At 44.8% G+C, this 20,043-nt stretch overlaps 1 protein-coding gene across 12 annotated transcripts in view; it reads left to right on the top strand.

Annotated features, from left to right (window-relative positions):
• CSMD2 (CUB and Sushi multiple domains 2) overlaps positions 1 to 20,043 on the top strand; it is a 486,383-nt gene that overhangs the window by 383,831 nt on the left and 82,509 nt on the right. For all 12 annotated transcript variants that reach the window (XM_083625414.1, XM_083625410.1, XM_083625416.1 and 9 more), the window contains 7 exons: positions 468 to 655; positions 8,239 to 8,433; positions 9,300 to 9,416; positions 11,640 to 11,753; positions 14,113 to 14,208; positions 16,071 to 16,274; positions 17,495 to 17,619. In XM_083625414.1, the coding sequence (XP_083481540.1) occupies positions 468 to 655; positions 8,239 to 8,433; positions 9,300 to 9,416; positions 11,640 to 11,753; positions 14,113 to 14,208; positions 16,071 to 16,274; positions 17,495 to 17,619 (1,039 nt within the window). The remainder of the gene's footprint in view (positions 1 to 467; positions 656 to 8,238; positions 8,434 to 9,299; positions 9,417 to 11,639; positions 11,754 to 14,112; positions 14,209 to 16,070; positions 16,275 to 17,494; positions 17,620 to 20,043) is intronic.

Here is a 20,043-nt window from a genome sequence, read left to right as displayed (position 1 = left end):
TGTTTTACATGGTGGGTGAACCTAGGCCAAGGGGCCAAATGCAGACCCTTCTCTTTGCTTCTCAGGACTCTGAGCTACACCCTGCCCTGGCCCTGCTTTCTGCCCTCCATGAGTACTTTGCCTGGCTGGAATGTGACCCTGGACTTTGATTATCCCATTTCCTTGCCTGAATAAATCACGGAGAGATATATGGGGTGGGGTTGGGGGTGGGTGTAGAATTCTCTGGCTTCTGCATGGCCGAAATGTAGCCTTCTGTACAAAGGTAAGTATCACATGCAGCGCCCCACAGAAGGTTGTGCTCAGACAGAAAAATATTTCCCAACTCCATTTTAGTTTATCACTAAATTCTAGTGTCATTTTAATAGAGGGACAACTAACTGAGAAATATACTTGGTGGCACTGGTGGTAATGGTAATAAATCTAACACAGATGGGTGTGTTTTTCCCCCCTCATACCTTCTTCATCAGCTTCAATTTGGAACCAGGATACGATTTTTTGCACATCTATGACGGTCCCAGCTCGCTTAGCCCCCTTATTGGGAGTTTCTACGACACTCAGCTACCAGAGAGGATTGAGAGCAGCAGCAATAACCTCTTCCTGGCCTTCCGGAGTGACGCCTCCGTCAGCAACATGGGATTTGTAATCTATTACACAGGTGTGTGTCAAATTCTAGGAGATAGCTACGTTGTTATTATCTCTACCATTTTTTTTTATCCTGCCCTATCTTTTGCTACCAGTCCCTAGCCGCATTTAATTCAGCAGACATCTGTGTTATATTACCATTGTGGCAGCGAAGGCTTGTCATGAGCATTGCATGGCGGGGGCAGGGGGTTAGAGAGACAGGCGTGCGGGAGAGAGCGAGAGAAGAATGGGAGCTTGCGCCATGGTTGAGGAAAGCAACAGAAAGCAGTGGGGCAGAGGAAGCTGAGCTAATCCATTGGTCCAGCCAGCTCAGTTTTGCCTATGCTGTTTGGCAGTGGCTGCCCAGGGTTTCAGGCAAGCGTGTCTTCCCGACACTACCTGGAAATGACATGGATTGAGCTTCTAGTCTTATGTAAAGGCAGTGCGGTGCACATTTAGAAGGAAAGCCATCAGAATTTCAAAGCCAGGAATGATTGCAGCTCCATGAGCAGTTTTTGTTTTAAAGGAAATATTAAACACTGCTGATTTTCATGTATAAACCTGCTGCCATTTAGCTGAGAATCACACCGTCTAACATTTTCAAAGGGGACAAGGGAGCAATTTATTTTTTTAAACAAAAGCATAATCTCCTAAGTGGATGCCTGGTGAGGAACATCTGCAGAGGGAACGAAGTGGGATTGTACAGGTGTAATATATTCCATCTTCTTTCCCCTTCCATTTCTTCTCTGCATTTGACTAATCCCATCCCGCATTTGCAACCCTTCAAAGAGCAGAGCGTGCCCTTTGCAACTTCCTCTCAGCTTTCAGCCTCCAGAGTACTTGGGGAGCACTGGGGGGTTAACCAGGTGCACCTCTCTGTGTATTGCAGCAGGATTAAAGATTTCTTCACATGGGTTGTTAGCTCTCTCTGGAGGGAAAGGGTGGGGGTGGGGGTAACCTCTCTTGACTTAATGCTGAATGCATTCTTAAAAAGGAATTTGGATGCTCTGCCCTGTCTCTCTCTCCCCTTCAACTCTGGCTTGTTCAAAGGGAAAAATTAACAAGAAACTTTGCTCCAGAGTCAGACCTCTCTGTGGTGAAGTTAGTTCCATTTGAGAATTAATGTGGTGCGGCTGTTGAGAGAATGAACTGTAATCTTGGGAGTCCCAATTTCAAGTCTCACCTGAGCCCCATCACTCCCTCTAATAGCAGACTGAGTTGTTGCATGCTGACAAGACTGAGAACCAAGAAGAAATTTAAGGAGACCCCAGCTGCATTAGAGACTGCTCCATTAGGGCAAATGGGGCATTGTCCAACCAAGCTCAGACAGTCCCCAGGGCTGGCCCAGGATGTATTGCCTCTTGAGGATGGTGATTCGCTTCCAGAGAATCTGTAGCTCTGTCTTACTCCCCAAATCAGTTATGCTTCTCAGGTTTCACCAGGGCAGAAAGGATGACTGTTAAACTCACTGGACTTAAGCCAGTTTAAATACGTCCTGTGTGTTTCTGTATCAAACTCCACCCAGCAGAAGTCTCATTACTCACCATAATTTACTCTAGGGTGAAAGAGAATGACCCCTGTCTCCCCACCCCACTGCCCCATCTATGCCACCTGTTGCTGATTCTGTTTAACATACTGTCAGCCTCTCTTTCACTTCTTGAACATGAGCCTTATGTGAGTTTGGGGGCTGTTCATCTCAGGATAAACTAATCGGTCAGCAAGCCCCAGATTAGTAAACCATGTTTTTAAAATACACTGCCTGCCCCTCCCCCCATCTCCAGACCTAGCAATAACAAATTTTGGGGTTTTAAAAAAATAAAATAAATAAATACATCCAGCCAATTAAACCTGTTTAGCTGTTGCTCCTTTTAGGCATTCACTTAGCACTAGTTTTAAGAAAGGCACCCAAAATGATTACAAGGTTGAAGCTCCTTCAAAATGAGAACAAGTGTGTGGCCACTAGTGCTGATGCTAGGAGTGCTCGTGATGTCCTGACCCAGGATGTTGGTCTTCGTAAAACTGATGGTGAGGCTGAACTCCCTGCGTGCTTGTGCAAAATGGTTTATGAGTCTCTGTAGAGCAGCGGCTCTCAACCTGTGGGTCCCCAGATGTTGTTGGACTACAACTCCCATCATCCCTGAGCTCTGGCCTTGCTAGCTAGGGGTGATGGGAGTTGTAGTTCAACAACGTCTGGGGACCCACAAGTTGAGAAAGGCTGCTGTAGAGCTTCCTCTGTCCAGGCTGACGATGGCAATCTCTCCCACCAACAAAGGCAACCCATAGCACACGTACCATATGCCAATCAGGTAGAGATTATAACTCATAACTGCTGGCTCTCGCATTGTTTCTGCCACTTTTGCAGCACCGAAGTGACCTCTCCCAGGCACAAACCTGGGTGGTGTGTATGGAAGTCCTGGGCTGCCCAGCCAACAAGATTCTCCTCTTCTTGGCCTCATTGATGTGGTCCAAAAGAAAGGAAAGCAATACAATTAGCACCCGCTTGGCTGCAGGAGTTGCTGGAAGGAGGCATGCAAGATTCCAGCCGCTTTAGGGACTTAACTCTGGATTTCTGGATGTAATGGAGTGATGTCACTTCATTCCATCCAGTGAGGGGAAATTAAAGACTGCAGGAGCTAAAATTGAGGGTTGCGAGAGGCAGAGCCATAGCTCAGTGGTAGAGCATCTGCTTGCATGTGGAGGCTCCCAAGTTCAATCCTCAACATCCCCAAGTAGGGATGGGAAATATTTTGAACTGAAATCCAGGAGAACTGTTGCCCCTGATTGTAGATGAAAATGATAGCAAAGGTGACGGGAAGAGTCAGAGGCCAAACAAAACAAAAAAAGTCCACAAGGAATGGAGAATATTTAAAGAACCATGGTATAAAGGGTAATCTCCTGCAGACCTAGACTGAGCCTTGTAGTATATACAGTGGTACCTCGGGTTACATACGCTTCAGGTTACAGACTCCGTTAACCCAGAAATATTGCTTCAGATTAAGAACTTTGCTTCAGGATGAGAACAGAAATTGTGCTGTGGCGGTGCGGCGGCAGTAGGAGGCCCCATTAGCTAAAGTGGTGCTTCAGGTTAAGAACAGTTTCAGGTTAAGTACGGACCTCCGGAACGAATTAAGTACTTAACCCAAGGTACCACTGTAAAGGTAATTGACAATTTACATAGAAATATGATAAAAAATAGAAGAAATAAGTAAGTGTGCTGTAAAAGTGTATTTAACAGCTAACATCCAATGAAAATGTTTGGAAGTCTTTTTTAAAACCTCAACTACTTTTTCTTCTTCTTTATTTTTATTTATTTATCTATGTATTTATTTATTTTTTCATAAATTGTAGTGTCATGTGTATCATGAGGTATACAAAGTATCTTTGCTTCAGTTGCCATCATTTGCTTTTTTGTTACAAACAAAAGCAGAGAGTGTTGTATAAATGTTGTATAAATGTATATTTTTAAAAAATGATAAAGATTGAATAAAAGAAAAAAAGAAAATGAGATGATGGACCAATGACCTGACTCAGAATAAGGCAGCTTCCATTGTTCCTAAGATATGAGGGGGGTTGCTGTTCTTTTTTGTGATTCTTTTTAATGTGTAATTCATATATACATAGTACTTAGATAAGTTTTTTATCACAAAATGCTCAATTAAACATGTATTTTATCTCAGTGTGCACATTTCTCAACATATTATAAACACTTTTGAGCCACAAACTGTATCTCAGCATTCAGAGAAGTGCAAAATCCTGAAGGATAATTACTGTCTGATTTGCGTATTGGTCCAGGAGTTTGCAAATTAGGTCAGTTTGCTTCAAAGTGCAGATCAATTGACATTCTCCTCCATCTCCAAGCTCAAGAAGGAATGAAAGTGAAGAGAGAAGACATCTCCATGAAAAAGATTTGGGGGGGGGAAGGACAGTTGGTCAAGGAATATCCCCCTCCCCACTTCTTTTTCCAGCAACAAAGCACAACATTGTGCAGTATGGTTTCATTTCATTTTTTTCTCAAAGGGAGCACAGAGGCAGAGATCAAGAGGAAGACCTAAGATGCCTGACAGCTGAGTGGGAGGCAGAGTGTCAAGCGGTAGCTGCTTCAGCTCCTTACATGAAAGGCACCACGGCTCTTCAGAATAACAAGTGGGGAGGGGGGGAGTGAGAAATAGAGGCACTGAATGGTGGCAGGAAGCCTGTAGGGGTGAGAGTTTCTTTAGCGTGGAGAAAGGGCCTGATAATAATATCCCTTAGAAGTCAACGCTGCAGACAAGAAAGGCAACATTTTTATTTTTACTTTGTGGCTTGGGGCTGGAGTTGTCTGCAGGGAGGCTTTCGCTGCCTATCGTCATCAAGGCAATCTCTCTCTCTCTCTCTCTCTCTCTCTGTGTGTGTGTGTGTGTGTGTCAAAGGAGGCTGCTCCATTGGGGCAAATGGGGTGCTATCCCACCAGCTACAGTCTTCCCTCAGCTATTCTCCACTCGCCACCTTTTTTCTTACTGTGGCAATTAGAGACCTGCTGCTAGTCTTGCACCAAAGAGTTGCCCCATTGTATCAGGAAACATTAGGGACGTGGGTGGTGCTGTGGTCTAAACCACAGAACCTAGGGCTTGCTGATCAGAAGGTTGGAGGTTTGAATCCCCGTGATGGGGTGAGCTCCCATTGCTCGGTCCCAGCTCCTGCCAACCTAGCAGTTCGAAAGCACGTCAAAGTGCAAGTAGATAAATAGGTACCGTTCCGGCGGGAGGGTAAACTGCGTTTCCATGCACTGCTCTGGTTCGCCAGTAGTGGCTTAGTCATGCTGGCCACATGATCCGGAAGCTGTATGCTGGCTCCCTTGGACAATAAAGCAAGATGAGCGCTGCAACCCCAGAGTCATCTGCAACTGGACCTAACGGCCAGGGGTCCCATTACCTTTATCAAGAAACATTCTGTCCTCAAGGTACCAGGATCCGCCTTACTCCTTATCTTGTTACCACATACCAAAGTGTATGCACAATACAGAAGAGGCCCATGTGCTGCATGAAGGTGCTCAGAGAGTCCTTTGCTTGCTTGCTTAATTAATATGCAATTAACCAGAGTCCTTATATGGAATCATAGTAGGGTGTTATCCCAAATGATTGGAAGGCACTCCATGCATATGTATAGTCTTAACTGATAAGGGGACAGTATATTAGGAATCCCCCTTCATCGGGAGGGTGCTAAGTTCTTTTGGATGTTAATCCACTGAGCCTGTCTGTGTGGCCAGCAAAGACAATAAACGTTCCTTTGTTCTTCTTATGCAACAGCATGGTATTTTCCTTTCAGCCTGTTAAATTGCAAAATTTGTTGTTGTTGTTGTTGTTTAGTCATTTAGTCATGTCCGACTCTTCGTGACCCAATGACCAGAGCACGCCAGGCACTCCTGTCTTCCACTGCCTCCCGCAGTTTGGTCAAACTCATGCTGGTAGCTTTGAGAATACTGTCCAACCATCTCATCCTCTGTCGTCCCCTTCTCCTTGGGCCCGCCATCTTTCCCAACATCAGGATCTTTTCCAGGGAGTCTTCTCTTCTCATGAGGTGGCCAAAGTATTGGAGCCTCAGCTTCAGGATCCGTCCTTCCAGTGAACACTCAGGGCTGATTTCCTTAAGAATGGATAGGTTTGATCTTCTTGCAGTCCATGGGACTCTCAAGAGTCTCCTCCAGCACCATAATTCAAAAGCATCAATTCTTCGGCAATCAGACTTCTTTATGGTCCAGCTCTCACTTCCATACATCACTACTGGGAAAACCATAGCTTTAACTTTACGGACCTTTGTTGGCAAGGTGATGTCTCTGCTGTTTTTCCAAAGGATGGCTCTAGCTGTCAGCTTCCTCCTCCTCCTCCTTGTCAGTGTTTCCTCTTGTAGAACTCAGCAGGGATGTGGATGGGGACAAAACAAGACTTAGTTGTTTTTGCCGCTCATTGGCTCTCTGGCTCCACCTTCTGCTGGGCTCCCTGCCTTCTGCCCTTCCAGTCCCAAGGAGATGGAGCTGCTCCTGGTCACAGGCTTTATCCGAGCGATGCCTTTCTCATTCACGTCATACAACAGCTCCACCTGATGCCATCATCATGGCTCGGGTGCTGAACCCTGTCTCAGTGAATAAACAGGAAGCTGTGCTTCTTCAGATATCCTGGCCCCATACCATATAGGACTTAATAGGCCCAAACCATCCTGAATTGTAGCCTGAAGCAGTTTAGAAACCTGTGAAGCCTTTGAATGCTGGTATGAGATGTTCTGATTTGCCACAATATTCTGGCAAGCTTTGTAGCTCAGTGGCTATGTTCTGCCTCCAGAGGCAGGATGCTTCTGAATACTTGTTGCTGGAAATCATGCATGTGAAAAGCTGCTTGCAGACATCCCATATGGATCTGGTCAGCTGCTGTGAAAATAGGATACTGGACTAGATGCGTCTTTTGGTTGATGCCACGGGGCTCTCTTATCTTCTTTAGTTTCAGATGAGATAGACTCCTATTCAAAACCCTGAAAAGCCACTGCCAGCCAGAGTTGTCAATACTAAACTGGATGGGTTGTCTGACTTGGCACAAGGCAGTTCCCTACATTCCTGAGCCATCTGATATATCCAGTTCTCACTTTCTTGTCTAATGCCAGTGGTTGCTACTCAAATCCAGAGCCCCTTGCATGCAACTGGTTGAATGAATATGACTGTATGCATGGATCTCTTCACATCTACCTTGGAACAGGTGGTTGCTGCCAGCGTGTGAGGGCTGAGCTCAACAAATTTAGAAGGTCAAATGGTTTTAAGGAAACACTGCCTTAGAGGTTTCCTATTTGGGGAATATGGTTTCTGTTTGTAGTTATTGGAAACTCAGTTGAGGCTGTAAGTAAGTAGAATGAGCTTAGCTAAGGCAGCAGAAGCAAGTGGCAAAGAAGATGAGGTGACAATACAGTACCCAACTTTTACACCTAATGAGGACATAAGATCTTAGCTCTTTTGAAGGAGAATAGGTGAGGTATGGGGGGAAGTGGTGGAGTTTTTTTGTGTGTGTTTTTTAAAGAACCATGACAATCTAATTTCAGGGCACATTTTCTTATTGTTCCAGGGCCACGCTGTTCACAATTAAAATAAAATACAATAAAAAGCCCTGGGCTTTTAATGAGCAATTTTCAAAAGACAAAAGCTATGGATTAATCAAAGCCCCTAATTATATTTCATGCATACAAAAATCAGGAGGAGATGAGGGGAGAATAGAGAAAAGGAGCACACTTTTTCTGGATTTATCCCCCCCCCCAAATTATTTATATATAAATTGAGACATATTTCAATCCTATGGAGGTCTCTTCAGAAGGAAAGCCTGATGGAATTCCATAGGGCATGTTTCTCATTAAGTGTGTATAGCAGTGTGTATTGCCTGCATAAGCCTGGTGGAATAGAAAAAGTTTTCAACAGGGATTCAAAGGCTGAAGCCTGCTGAATCCCTGTTCCATATGTAGTCAATAGGTGCTCCAAAATATGTTTTCCATAAACCATCCTGCATTCTTTCCTGAGAGGATCCTTTGGCACTTTTATTCAGAAAGACAAAGCAGGGGTAGTCGCTAGCAGTAAACAGTTAACATCCTGGCAATTTATTGTTTCAGAAAACCCCAGAGAATCTTGCTTCGATCCTGGTTTGATTAAGAATGGCACCCGGGCTGGTAGCGAGTTGAAACTGGGATCCACTATCACCTACTACTGTGGCAGTGGCTACGTGATTGATGGGGTGTCTACCTTGACATGCATTATGGGAGGAGATGGAAAGCCTGTGTGGAACAAACCAAGACCTACTTGTACAGGTGAGCAGGGTAGAGTGGAAGTGGACTTCTTTCTGTTTAGTTAGTTATCACCTTCTGCACATGTGTCTCAAGGCAACGTGCTATAAAAACAGCTTGAAAACGGTTTTAGATAGCTGGTATATTTTAAATAAAACAATAGATACAAAATAGACACTTATGGCAGAGACCCATTCATGCAGTTGGGAAGGGCTGTCAGAACAAAAAATGTACTTGTTAGTTTCCAAAAAGTGCAAATACTGGGTGCCTGTTGTATCTCCACAGGAGTGCAGTTTCACAGAGTGGGCAGCCATGCTGTGAAAGCCCTGCTCCAAGTTACTGTGGTACTGGCTTCTGATATCTTTGAAACTTGCAGGAGGAGCTCTCGCACAGACCTCAGTGACCTACTAGATATATAAGGAATAATTATATATAAGGAAAAATTCTCCCAAAGCTGCCCAAGGCAGCTTCAAATTGCATCATGTGAGCATTGCTGTTGCACGGGTACAGATAGTTATGCATCCAAAATCATAGCAGAGCCCTTCAAGCAGTTACCACCCATGCGTACCCCACTCCACTTCTCAACAACCCACATAGTTCAAGATGCTGCTTAGAACAGCTTTTGAGATCAAACAGACCCTACATCATGGTGATAAACCTTCCAGTTGATGGCACAGAGTTTGTAGTGAAATATGTATCAGGCACAAGTTCTGCTTAGGGTGGATTCCTCTATTTCCTCAATGAGATACTACAGGGTTCCTACTGCTTGCTGGGCATTGTATTAAGAGAATGCATCTTTAAAAACAAAGGGGGGAGGAAAGAGAAAAGCATGTGCTGCAGGACAGACAGACAAATTGATTGTTGCTGTTGCTGTTTTTCGCCCGTTCCAGCACCATGTGGCGGTCAGTACACAGGATCAGATGGTGTCGTCCTGTCTCCAAACTATCCTCAGAACTATACCAGTGGACAAGTGTGCCTGTATTTCATCGTTGTGCCCAAAGACTATGGTATATTTTTGGTGTTCACAAGCCCTGCTGGTTAGATTGCTCACATTGTTACAGTTCCGCCCAGCAGATGACATCTTTGTTTCCTGAGACAGGAAATAAAAGTGCCACTTGATGGGAGAAGTATAATAAGAAGCAACATGATTGGCTATTTTCCCTCCGGAAGAATATATTCCACTGGTCCCTAAGGAGGAGGAGTCCAAAACACCTGGAGGCCACCAAGTTGTTGAGGACTGGTCTAGTGGAATATTTTAATCTGTATGCAGCAGTGTATACACTTTATATTGGAGAGACCCAAGGATTGATTTTAGATGTGTGGGAGCGGTGTGGCCATTCACTGATGACAAAATGGCACTCATCAGTTCAAAAGTTCAAAATGTTGTGTTGTTTTTCTCTGACAGAAAAGGATTGCCATATTGTCAAGATTAGTTTTGCTTTAAAGGTCAAGAGGGATGAGGAGTATGGTTTGAGAGGAAAGCAAGGGAAGAATGAGCCCACTAAAATCCTGTGCCCCCAGAAATCTGGAACCAATTCTGGAGATTCAGCTCCCCTCCCCAGTGGCCCAAACTTTTCAGCCAAAAGTATTCAGTGGAGAACTAATGCAGGGGTCTAAAGCCTCGACTCTTTGAGCTCTAGAAATCTTACAATTGTCCCCTGCAGCCACACTTTGTTGGGGAAGATTGATACTTCCAGGGTTCCACAGAACAAGGGTGACCAGTGTGGTGCCCTCTAGATGTTGCTGAGCTACATCTCCAATCATACTTGACTGCTGCCGGCTATGGGTGTTGGGCACTGGAGTCCAACACCAACATCTGGAAGGCACCAGGTTAGCTACCCTTGCAGCATGAAATCAGGACTAGCATCAGCGTGTGGCATCCTTGGGTGGTTTCAGGCACTTCAGCATCCCAATGGGGCCTACCTGCGATTGAGAGGTGCTGTGATGGGCCTACTGTGGAAAATTAAAAAGGTGACTTTTCTCTTGACACTTACTGGAGACTGCTGCCACCCACCACCACCAGATAGGCCTGCCAGTGTGGCCCAATAGCTTAGGAAGCTGCCCACCAGGGATTGCAACTCCCATTGGCCCCAGCCAGCCTGGCCGTATGATGCAGGGCCTGGTGGGAGTTGTAATCTAGCAAGCTCAGAAGGACACCAGCTTGGACCTATTGGATATAGCATTATCCAGGCTTCACAAGTTGTGCCACAAAGTCTGACAAGAAAGGACTGTGGAGAAGCTTCCTTGGAGGATTACCTGAGGGGGCATCAGGAGAAGATTGGGGCTCCCTGCAGCATTCCAGCACAACATCTGATTTTGCAAAGTTCACAAACATTGCCGCTGGCTTCACTGCTGAAATTTCCTAACAAGAGAGCGAGGCACTTGTGAATCTGTAAATGGGCATTTACAAGCTGCAAATAACAAATCTAGCATGCAAAAAAAACAAGCGACAACAACAAGAACTTGAGCCTCAGGGTTTTGAGTCAGAAAAACTGCTGTTATGCTTTGAAAAAAAAAATAGATATGCATAAATAACCCAAAGCCCTCAGAAGGTAATATTTTGAAAAGAAATAAATAAAATGGACTAATGAGCTGCCTGTTATTTATTTCCCTCTCATTTTTGGAGGGGGAGGAATCTGCTAGATGTATTTACAATGAAAGCATTTGGGGGAGCTGATGGGACTAAACATTGACTGCCTTTTTCTGGGCAGAATCCAGATAAGTGCTGCTTCTGTGCAGCTTCCATTCATTTCCAGTGGGGCTTCTGTAAATGAATGGACACTTTTGGGGGCATATTGCTGAGCACCCATAGCTCCTCCAATCCACAATCTGTGTTCTTGCACGTCAAGATTGTTTTAAATATTTATAATGTGCCCTTCATCTGTGTAGATATAAAAGGGCGGAGTTATACAATACATAATACAAACCAGCCTTACAGTAAAATATAAAATAATAAAGCCCCACATCAGTATGGACAGTGGTAGCTGAAACCACAAAGGGTTTTATCCAACTAAGGCTCCATCTGCGCTATACATTCAAAGCAGTACCACATTAAATAGTTATGGCTTCCCCTAAATAATCTTGTTAGTTGTTGATTTTTTGTTGCGATTCTATATACTTTGGGGTATGCCAGTACTACTCTGTTGTGTCTCTGTTGCTTCATTGTCGTGATGGTAAACTTCTGCTCATTAATCTGCTGTTTAATTGCGCCAAATGTGTTTCATTGACAGTGGTGTTTGGTCAGTTTGCCTTCTTCCAGACCGCTCTCCATGATATCATCGAAGTGCATGATGGACCCAACCAGCATTCCCGTCTCCTCAGCTCTCTCTCTGGTTCTCACACAGGTAAGAGTATGTTCCCCCTCTCACCCATCTCCCTTTTGGAGACAGAAAGGCTCCCTAAGATCCTAAGCTTGCTTGGGCCATACATACTGCTCAGGCATCATTCAGTAGCATGGAGAGAAAACTGAGGGCCACAGCAACAGGTAGCCCTGAGGAGATGCCCTAACTAAGTGGTTTTGACATATGCAGCTGAATTCCAGTTGTTGGGGAAAATGAGTGGGAGAGTGATATTGCCCTCCTGTCCTGCTAGTGTGCCTTTCAGAGCAGAATGCTCGACTGGATGGGCCTTTAGTCTGATCCAGCAGATCAGTTGCTTTGTTCTTGTGAGGGAGTGGGTGAGTTTGTTCCATTTTATGTTGCTTCCCACTCAAACACCCTGAAGCAATTTACAACCAACGTATTTAAACCCCCGCACGCAATAAAAATCACATAAACATTAAAAACAGATTTAACGGTACAGTATCGTAATATCTTATCGGTGGCCTCCAGAAAAAGAAAAAGAACATCTTTGCCTGTTGCCGAAGCAATGATAAGAGGCTTGTTCATGCAGTGCACTGAGCGCAGGTACAAGCTGTCTCTACACATGTGCAAGTGTTTGTGTAAAAGTGTACGCTTGTTGGTTTGCACTCTGTAAAGTGGGGTGAGGGGAGAACGGGTAGCTGCTATAGACAAGGCCTTTTGTAGAGGATGCCTGGTACATTCATGCCTAGCATAACTGAAATCTGGGCTACACTCCCCTGGGGGAAGGCATGGAAGGCATATATGGAAGCTTGACTTGTGGGAAAGTCCTGAAACTATAGAGATGAGAATAGGATGGATGTGGGGCAGGATGTATGGCCTACATAGCTTAGTGGGGAGTCAGGAGAAGGTCCATAACATACTTGCCCTGCAGTAGAGTGTTGTGAAGCTCCATGCTTGATGTTTAATGGACTGTAGGAAGCGCTGTGCCAATAGGAAACAGAAATATATAACATTATGAATGCTTCCAGCTGCATCATCTGTCAGGGAAATTGCATCCTTTGTGAGAATGGCTGAGCCCTGGAACCTTTGCATAAGTAGTTGCTCTTGCAAAAGGCACCCTTTATTTGTTGTTGTTGTTTAGTCGTTTAGTTGTGTCCGACTCTTCGTGACCCCATGGACCAGAGCACGCCAGGCACTCCTGTCTTCCACTGCCTCCCGCAGTTTGTTCAGACTCATGTTTGTAGCTTCGAAGACACTATCCAGCCATCTCGTCCTCTGTCGTCCCCTTCTCCTTGTGCCCTCCATCTTTCCCAACATCAGGTTCTTTTCCAGGGAGTCTTCTATTCTCATGAGGTGGCCAAAGTATTGGAGCCTCAGCTTCATGATCTGTCCTTCCAGTGAGCACTCAGGGCTGATTTCCTTAAGAATGGATAGATTTGATCTTCTTGCAGTCCATGGGACTCTCAAGAGTCTCCTCCAGCACCTTACTTAAGGTGCAGAGGTCAGAGCAGCACAGCAATGGTGATGCAACATTGTGGCAGAATTAGAAGTATGACCCCACTTCCAGTGGTTTATGAAGGTGCCCTACACCTGAGTGAACATGTGACTATGGCACAACTTCTTAGTGTTTTGTTGATCAACCCCATTCTCAGCCTCTTGCCATATGGGAAGTAGCGTCCCACTGGTAGAGAGCTCTGGGCTGGTAGAGAGCTCTGGGGCTGGGCCAGCATCAGAACAGTTGACTCCAGGCTTGGCAGACCCCTACCCCCTGACCACATCCAAACTTCCAAGCAGAGGAGGAAGCATTCTGTGCAGAGAGCATTATCAGGAGGTCCTCCAGCAATTCTTCTTTTCTGTCTGGAGCAGCATGGTCCTACAGCATTCCCATCCAGGTAACTTTCCAGATGCCACATCATCATCATCATATTTATATCCTGCCTTTTTTCCCTGGCAAGGGAGTCAAGGCAGCTTTCAGATATAATAGATACAGTCAATGCCAGTGCTGGATGTGGCCAATATGGGTGGAGCAAAGACTTAAGATTTGACATTTTGCATAAGCTGTTTTCTACACACACACACCTCTATCCTCCATCTAGGCAAGCAAGGATATGTTCTGGCCAAGCAAAAACACTCAACGAGGGTGCAAAACCAGGCCAGCAAGGAGTGCGGCTGGGGAGAGAGTGTGGCCTCAGGGGAGTCTGACAAGCAGGATAAAGAGGCTTGGAGGGCCTCCTTTGGCCTCCAAGCCTGAGGTTCCCCTCTCCTGCCCTACAAAATTCAAATTGCCACCTTATTGGCTTGCTGCACCAGACCAATCCTGGCTTCACTTAGGTGAGAATTGTGCTTTATTGTATTTTCTTTTGGAGTTGTTATTTTTGTTGTGTGCTTTCTCCTTCCCTAGGTGAATCTTTGCCTTTGGCCACCACCAACCAAATCCTCATCAAGTTCAGTGCCAAAGGTCAAGCCACAGCCAAAGGTTTCCATTTTGTCTACCAAGGTAGGCAGAGATATCAATAACCAAACTGGAATGGAGGCATGTGTTGGGTGGTGTGGAAGCCATTGAGGGAGGGTCACTCGGGAGAGAGTTATTTGGGAGGATCATAGCCTAAATCTCACTGAGCGAAGCGGAGCATGGTTGTGCAATATATTACAAGGAGCAGATTTAAATCCAGAACTAATCTGGGCTGAGTGCTCTAGTGTTAATGCATTTATGCCAGTCACTCCTGCTGTCCCCATCTCTCCTCAGGTGTGCCCTGATGAGAAGACCACTCACTTGTAATTGTTCTTCATCATTCCCTCTAGTAGTGAGCTCAGCTTGTGAGTGTTAACAGAATTGTAGCTCAGACAAGGAGGGGCAGGGAAATAGAGAAAGTTACCAGCATACTCAGGGGAATGAAGAGGGCAGAACACAGTCAGCTGAGGACCAAGTATGTTCAGTGGCCACAAAATGCTAGCTGTCTGTTGAGTAGGGATACAGAAAACCAGAGAAGGAAGTGAATGGAGCATCCTGGAAGAGAGGGTATGGCTGGCTGGAATCCTGAACAGGAGCACTCCACATTGAAACATTTTGTTGCAGGTCTCACTTGTCTATTTTTCCTTTGAAATGCCCACTCCCTTTCCACTAAAATATGCTCAAAGCTATATATATAGCTACCCCTAACTAGTCACAAAATTCTGCCTCATTCTGAGCATATCCAAGAAACAGTAAGCCACCTTGAATCCCTGTTTGGAAGAAAAGGAGGGTATTCTATCTATGTATCTCCATATATAGGTGGGACAGGATACTGCCTGAAACCCTTGAGAGCTTCTGCCAAGTCAGTGCCGGCCATACTGAGCTAGGTAGACAAAGACTCTGACTTGGTTGCTTTGTTTCAGCCATGGCTTCCCTCCGCAGCGAACAGCAGGGTTAGGAAGGTCCCCAGTTGTATGTGTCTCTGTGGAGAGGAGACTGCCTCTGTGTGCTTGCCTTCTGGCTTTGGTCTAGATACCTCTCTTATTGCGAGTCAAAACACTGCTTTTATATTCTTTTGACAATTTTACTCTAAGGGAAGGAAAAATAAATCTTTCCCTGTGGTGTTTTTCAAAAGCTTAATTGGGAACCCATAATTAATGACAATTCTGGTGTGCATGATTTATCCCAGTAGGGAAAGCATACAAAGTCATCAGATGTTCCTCCCTCAGGAGGGCTTCATAATTTTTGATAGCCCCTAGATATCCTGGGTAGCTCAGCTTAGTTGCAAGCTTGAGCCTCTGCAGGAAGGCTCGACCCTGATTTCTTTTGACGCTTTTTTGCACTAATCAGAGAACCTTTCAGTTGACTCTCGTACCTAATTATGGGGGAAGAGATTTTGATAGCAATTGTTAATGATTTAACCGAATCAAAGACTCTGATGAAGTCAAATAAAAATTGCCGCCTTCCCTCCAGAGAGTTAATTGCAGCCTCTCCTGGGCTGCACAATCGTTTCTGATTGCCTTTTGGAGAGGAATAGCAATGGGAGCAATCCCCACCCAGCATCTGACCTCTCTTAAGTCCACATCAAACACCTTTCCATTTGGACACTGTCTGCTTTGATGGCCAGTTCTTGCCTCCTTTTGCTGGCCACACGCAGGAGTGGGTGGATGGCTTTAGCTGTATCAGTGTGGCACGTATAAGAAGTTTTCAGCAGCTGAAGATTAATTCCAACAGCAAGGCAGGGAGTGAATTTATTGTGTCTGTCTAATGTGGGTGGGTGAGGTGGATCAACTTGAGGAACCATGTTCATTTGGGGGGCAACCTTCCAGGATTATTGCTTTAAGGATTTGCTCATCTTAGGCATGTATTCTGCTCTGTAACTTTCTCCCCCTGTGTGTTTGTTGAAGCTGTCCCACGAACTAGCGCCACGCAGTGCAGCTCTGTGCCTGAACCCCGCTATGGGAGGCGGATAGGCAGTGATTTCTCCGTGGGGGCTGTGATCCGGTTTGAGTGCATTGCTGGTTATGCCCTCCAAGGATCCCACAGCATTGAGTGCCTGACAATGCCCGGAGCCCTTGCTCAGTGGAATTCCTCTGTGCCTACTTGTGTTGGTATGTACCTATAAAATCTGGAACAGCTCTGAACCTGACTACAGATTTGTGATCTGTTCAGTTCCAAGATTCCTGGAGGGTCTTGGGCTTAAGCTAGGATTTGAGCTGGTGCTAGCACCAAGGGACAGCAGGCAGGGACCCCTGCTTTCATTAACCATGCAAGGGAGCAAGGCTAGGCACACAATGCTGATAAACAGACATATCCCAACCTTTATGTGTAAGATTGAAGGGGAAGTTTGGCTGCTTACTCTTCTTTGGCATTTTCTCCACTGTTTCTGGTGTGAATTCCATTCCTCCAAAAGCACCTCTCCTCTTGACAAGATGCCTCTCGGAAACCAATGATTCTGAAGGCTCGGTTTCTTGTTGATCATATTGCCCCTGTCATTAGAAGTGGCTTCTAGCCCATTTCCAAGTGCAATTCAAGATTCTGGTACAACCCTAAAAATCCTAACTGCCTTGGAGACATGTTACCTGAAGGTTGGCTTCCTCTCACAAATACCTTTCCAGACCTTAGAGCAATCTTCAACGGCCCTTCTCCAATAGCTCATGCCAAATGAGGAGCAAGAACTTTTTCTGATACATTATGAATGGCTATATCTTGGGAGTACAGAATTTTCTTTGCATGCAGGAGGTCCCAAGTTTAACTCACAGTATTTCCTGGTAAGACTGGGAGTGAACTGTGCCTGAAACCTGGGTGAGCTGCTGCCAGTAAGTGTAGACAATATTGAGCAAGACTGACCATTTTTATTACTTAGGATAAGACAGCTTAATTGTTCAAGGGAAGGATGCACAGCATAGCTGTCAACTTTTTCCTTTTCTTGCGAGGGATTCTATTCAGAATAAGGGAATTTCCCTTTAAAAAAGGGAAACGTTGACAGCTATGATGCACAGCTCAGTGCTTTGCATGCAAAAGGCCCTAGGTTCTATTGTAAAAATTCTGGTGTTGCTTTTAGCTTTGTTGCATGGATGTTATCTGCAGCTGCAGGCACCACACTGCATTAGATTTTATGGTTTTATGGTCTAATTATTTTTTAAATCTTTTTGTAAGTGTCCCAGAGAACCATTATTGTTGGGCTGCAAATGAATGTTATGAATAAATCTTAGGACTTAGGGGAAAGTGAAAGCCGATAACAGTGTTGATAGAGAGGAGTAGCAGCCTGCTAGCAATTAGGAAGCCTCATATGGAATAGACCTGTAGCAGCCTCTCTTCTGTGTTTCAGTGCCCTGCGGTGGAAACTTAACTGAGCGAAAAGGCACCATTTTGTCCCCTGGGTTCCCTGAGCCCTACTTGAACAGCCTCAACTGTGTATGGAAAATAACCGTCCCTGAAGGAGCAGGAATACAGGTAAAACATTAGAGGAATGCCCTGTTTGGTGAGCTCAGTTGAAGGACTTGTACAACAGTCCCAGCCCAAATGTCCCAAGAGCAATAAAAACTCCCTCCTGATGTAGCCAGATATGTCAGGATGCTAACTGGGACAAGGAGCTGAGAACTTCTGAGGTCTTCATGTAATGAGCTCCACTGACTGCTTGTCCACTTCCAGGTGCAATGCAAAAGGTAGACAGCAATGCAGTGCGGGGGGGGCCCAGAACAGGTCTAGGGGTGCATAGGGGAAGGGGGTAAGATGTACAAGGGTGAATCATTGCACTAATATAATGAGAGACTTCACTCTTGGCCCAAAGTACAGCTGCTTACCTTTAATGGTCTGAACAGCAGCGGGCCCAGGTATCTGGAGTGACATTTGGAGTAGTGTACATTCTGCGGCCCAGGGTCTCTGGAGTCAGTTGCTGGCCAGAGTTAAGGTGTGAATCTGAGCACAGGTGAGGGCAAGGAGCAAACTGCAGAAGGCAGAAGATGCTGGCTGTGCTCTGCCCCACAGTCAGAGGCAGCAATGTTTGTGAATACCTCTTGCTGAAAGCCACAGGAGAAGAAAATGATCTCATGCTCAGGTCCTGCTTGCCAGTTTTCAACAGGTATGTGGTTGGACACTGTGAGAACAGATGCTGAACTGGATGGGCCATTGGCCTCATCCAGCAGGCTCTTCCTATGTTCTTATCTTGGCAAGGAAAAGTCAGAAGGCCAGTGTCTTTATGATAGGCCTGGCCAACACAGAAGTCCATTTTGCCAGCTGTCAAATTTGGTGCATGAGGCTGATCTTGATATCTGGCCTGTGGAGCCAGAAAGGTTCCTCACTCCCGGCTTAGGAGAAGAATGAATCCGTCTGATCAAAGCTATCTAAGGCCCTGTTCTTATCTGCTTTCTGCTTTGAGTCCGACTTTGATTGGACAATGGTTGGGCACTGCCTGCTTCCACTATAAGCCTTGGGACTCATCTACATTAGTTACACCAGATGGCGCTGTGGAGTTCTGTCTTTCATCAACTTGATTTCCCCCTTTGAGGTTTACAGCACATTTTTCTGAAACACTTTTCTGATGTGTCTAGATCCATAGAACTGCACTGGAGTTACTCCACAAGCTACATAACTTTTCACATTTATTTCAGTGGGACTTAGATGCAACTAATTTAACCTAGATCCAGTGTATTATGATGCCGCTATACTTGTTTGCAATATTCTTAATAATAAAAAATGTATTATTATTATTTCTTTATTTATAGCAACTGCTCTGCTTTGGTAGGCAGGGAAAGGGAGGCAGAGGAACAATTAGTGCCAGCAAGTGAACCTATTTACAACTACCGAACTAGCAACTGGCATGTCTTTCTGTGGGTGCTCCAGCTAATTAACAGATCGGTTTTGTTCTGGGTTTGTTTCCCCTCCCGCTATGTTTAATTTTGCCCTGGATATCTTGTGACTTGTTTGCATTGTTATCAGTATTTCCCACAGGCATTGCAAAGGGGAAAGAGAGGTGGGGGGGGATACTCACTTTAGCAGAGCAAAACTGTTGGAACAGTTGAGGTGGAGTTGCAAAGCATTTGGCACTTGCAATTTCTAAAGGTGATAATTCATTCATTAATTTAAGCAGGGAGGGAAAGAAAATGAGGAGAAGAGAGAGCAATATCCACTAATGAAGCACTTCTTTTTCTTTGCGCCTTTTGTTTGAAATGCAGTGGAGAATTTTGAGATTATCCTCAGCAAAGCTGCTAATGAATTTTTGGAATATATGCAAAAAGAAAAAGCAGGGCTGGATTAAGAGCTTTAGAGGCCCTAAAAATTTAGAAGATTGTGGTGCCCCCATAATTCAAATTCCATTTTTTTTAAAAAAAACACAATAATAAATGGTAAAATAAACTTTTATTTTTGAAAATGAAACAAAACTTATAGTAAGATGGAATGGAATGTCTATTTTTTGTATACATCCACTTTATTTATATTTGAATTTTTTTTCTCCTACCTTTTCTAATTGCAAAGTATTTGATCAGATCCTCAAACCTAATCTTATGTAACATGTCTGCTTCTATACTTAGTAGAGATAAGGCACCCAGCCTGCCTTGTTGCATAGTAGTTCTTTCGGGATTTTCAACTGAGAAAAGGAACATTCAGCTGAGCGATTTGTGATAATGAATGTTAAAAATCTGACAATGGAAAATTTCTGTGGTTGCCCCCTTTCCTTGATGCCCTAAGCACATGCTTATTTCGCTTAATGGTTAATCCAGACCTGGGGAAAAGTGAAACATTTAAGCAAAACATGACTTTATTCATACAATAGAACTCTCTTCCCACTTCCTGCAATACCACTGCAGCGATTTTCAGGTTTTCTCCTGGAGAAAGCTACCTAGTGTTTTTCAGAAGCTTATTAAGGGTTCCTAAATG

The sequence above is a fragment of the Podarcis filfolensis genome (genome assembly GCF_964270895.1).
Source record: "Podarcis filfolensis genome assembly, chromosome: 8".
Lineage (NCBI taxonomy): Eukaryota > Metazoa > Chordata > Lepidosauria > Squamata > Lacertidae > Podarcis > Podarcis filfolensis.
This window is presented reverse-complemented; position numbering and strand designations above follow the sequence as displayed.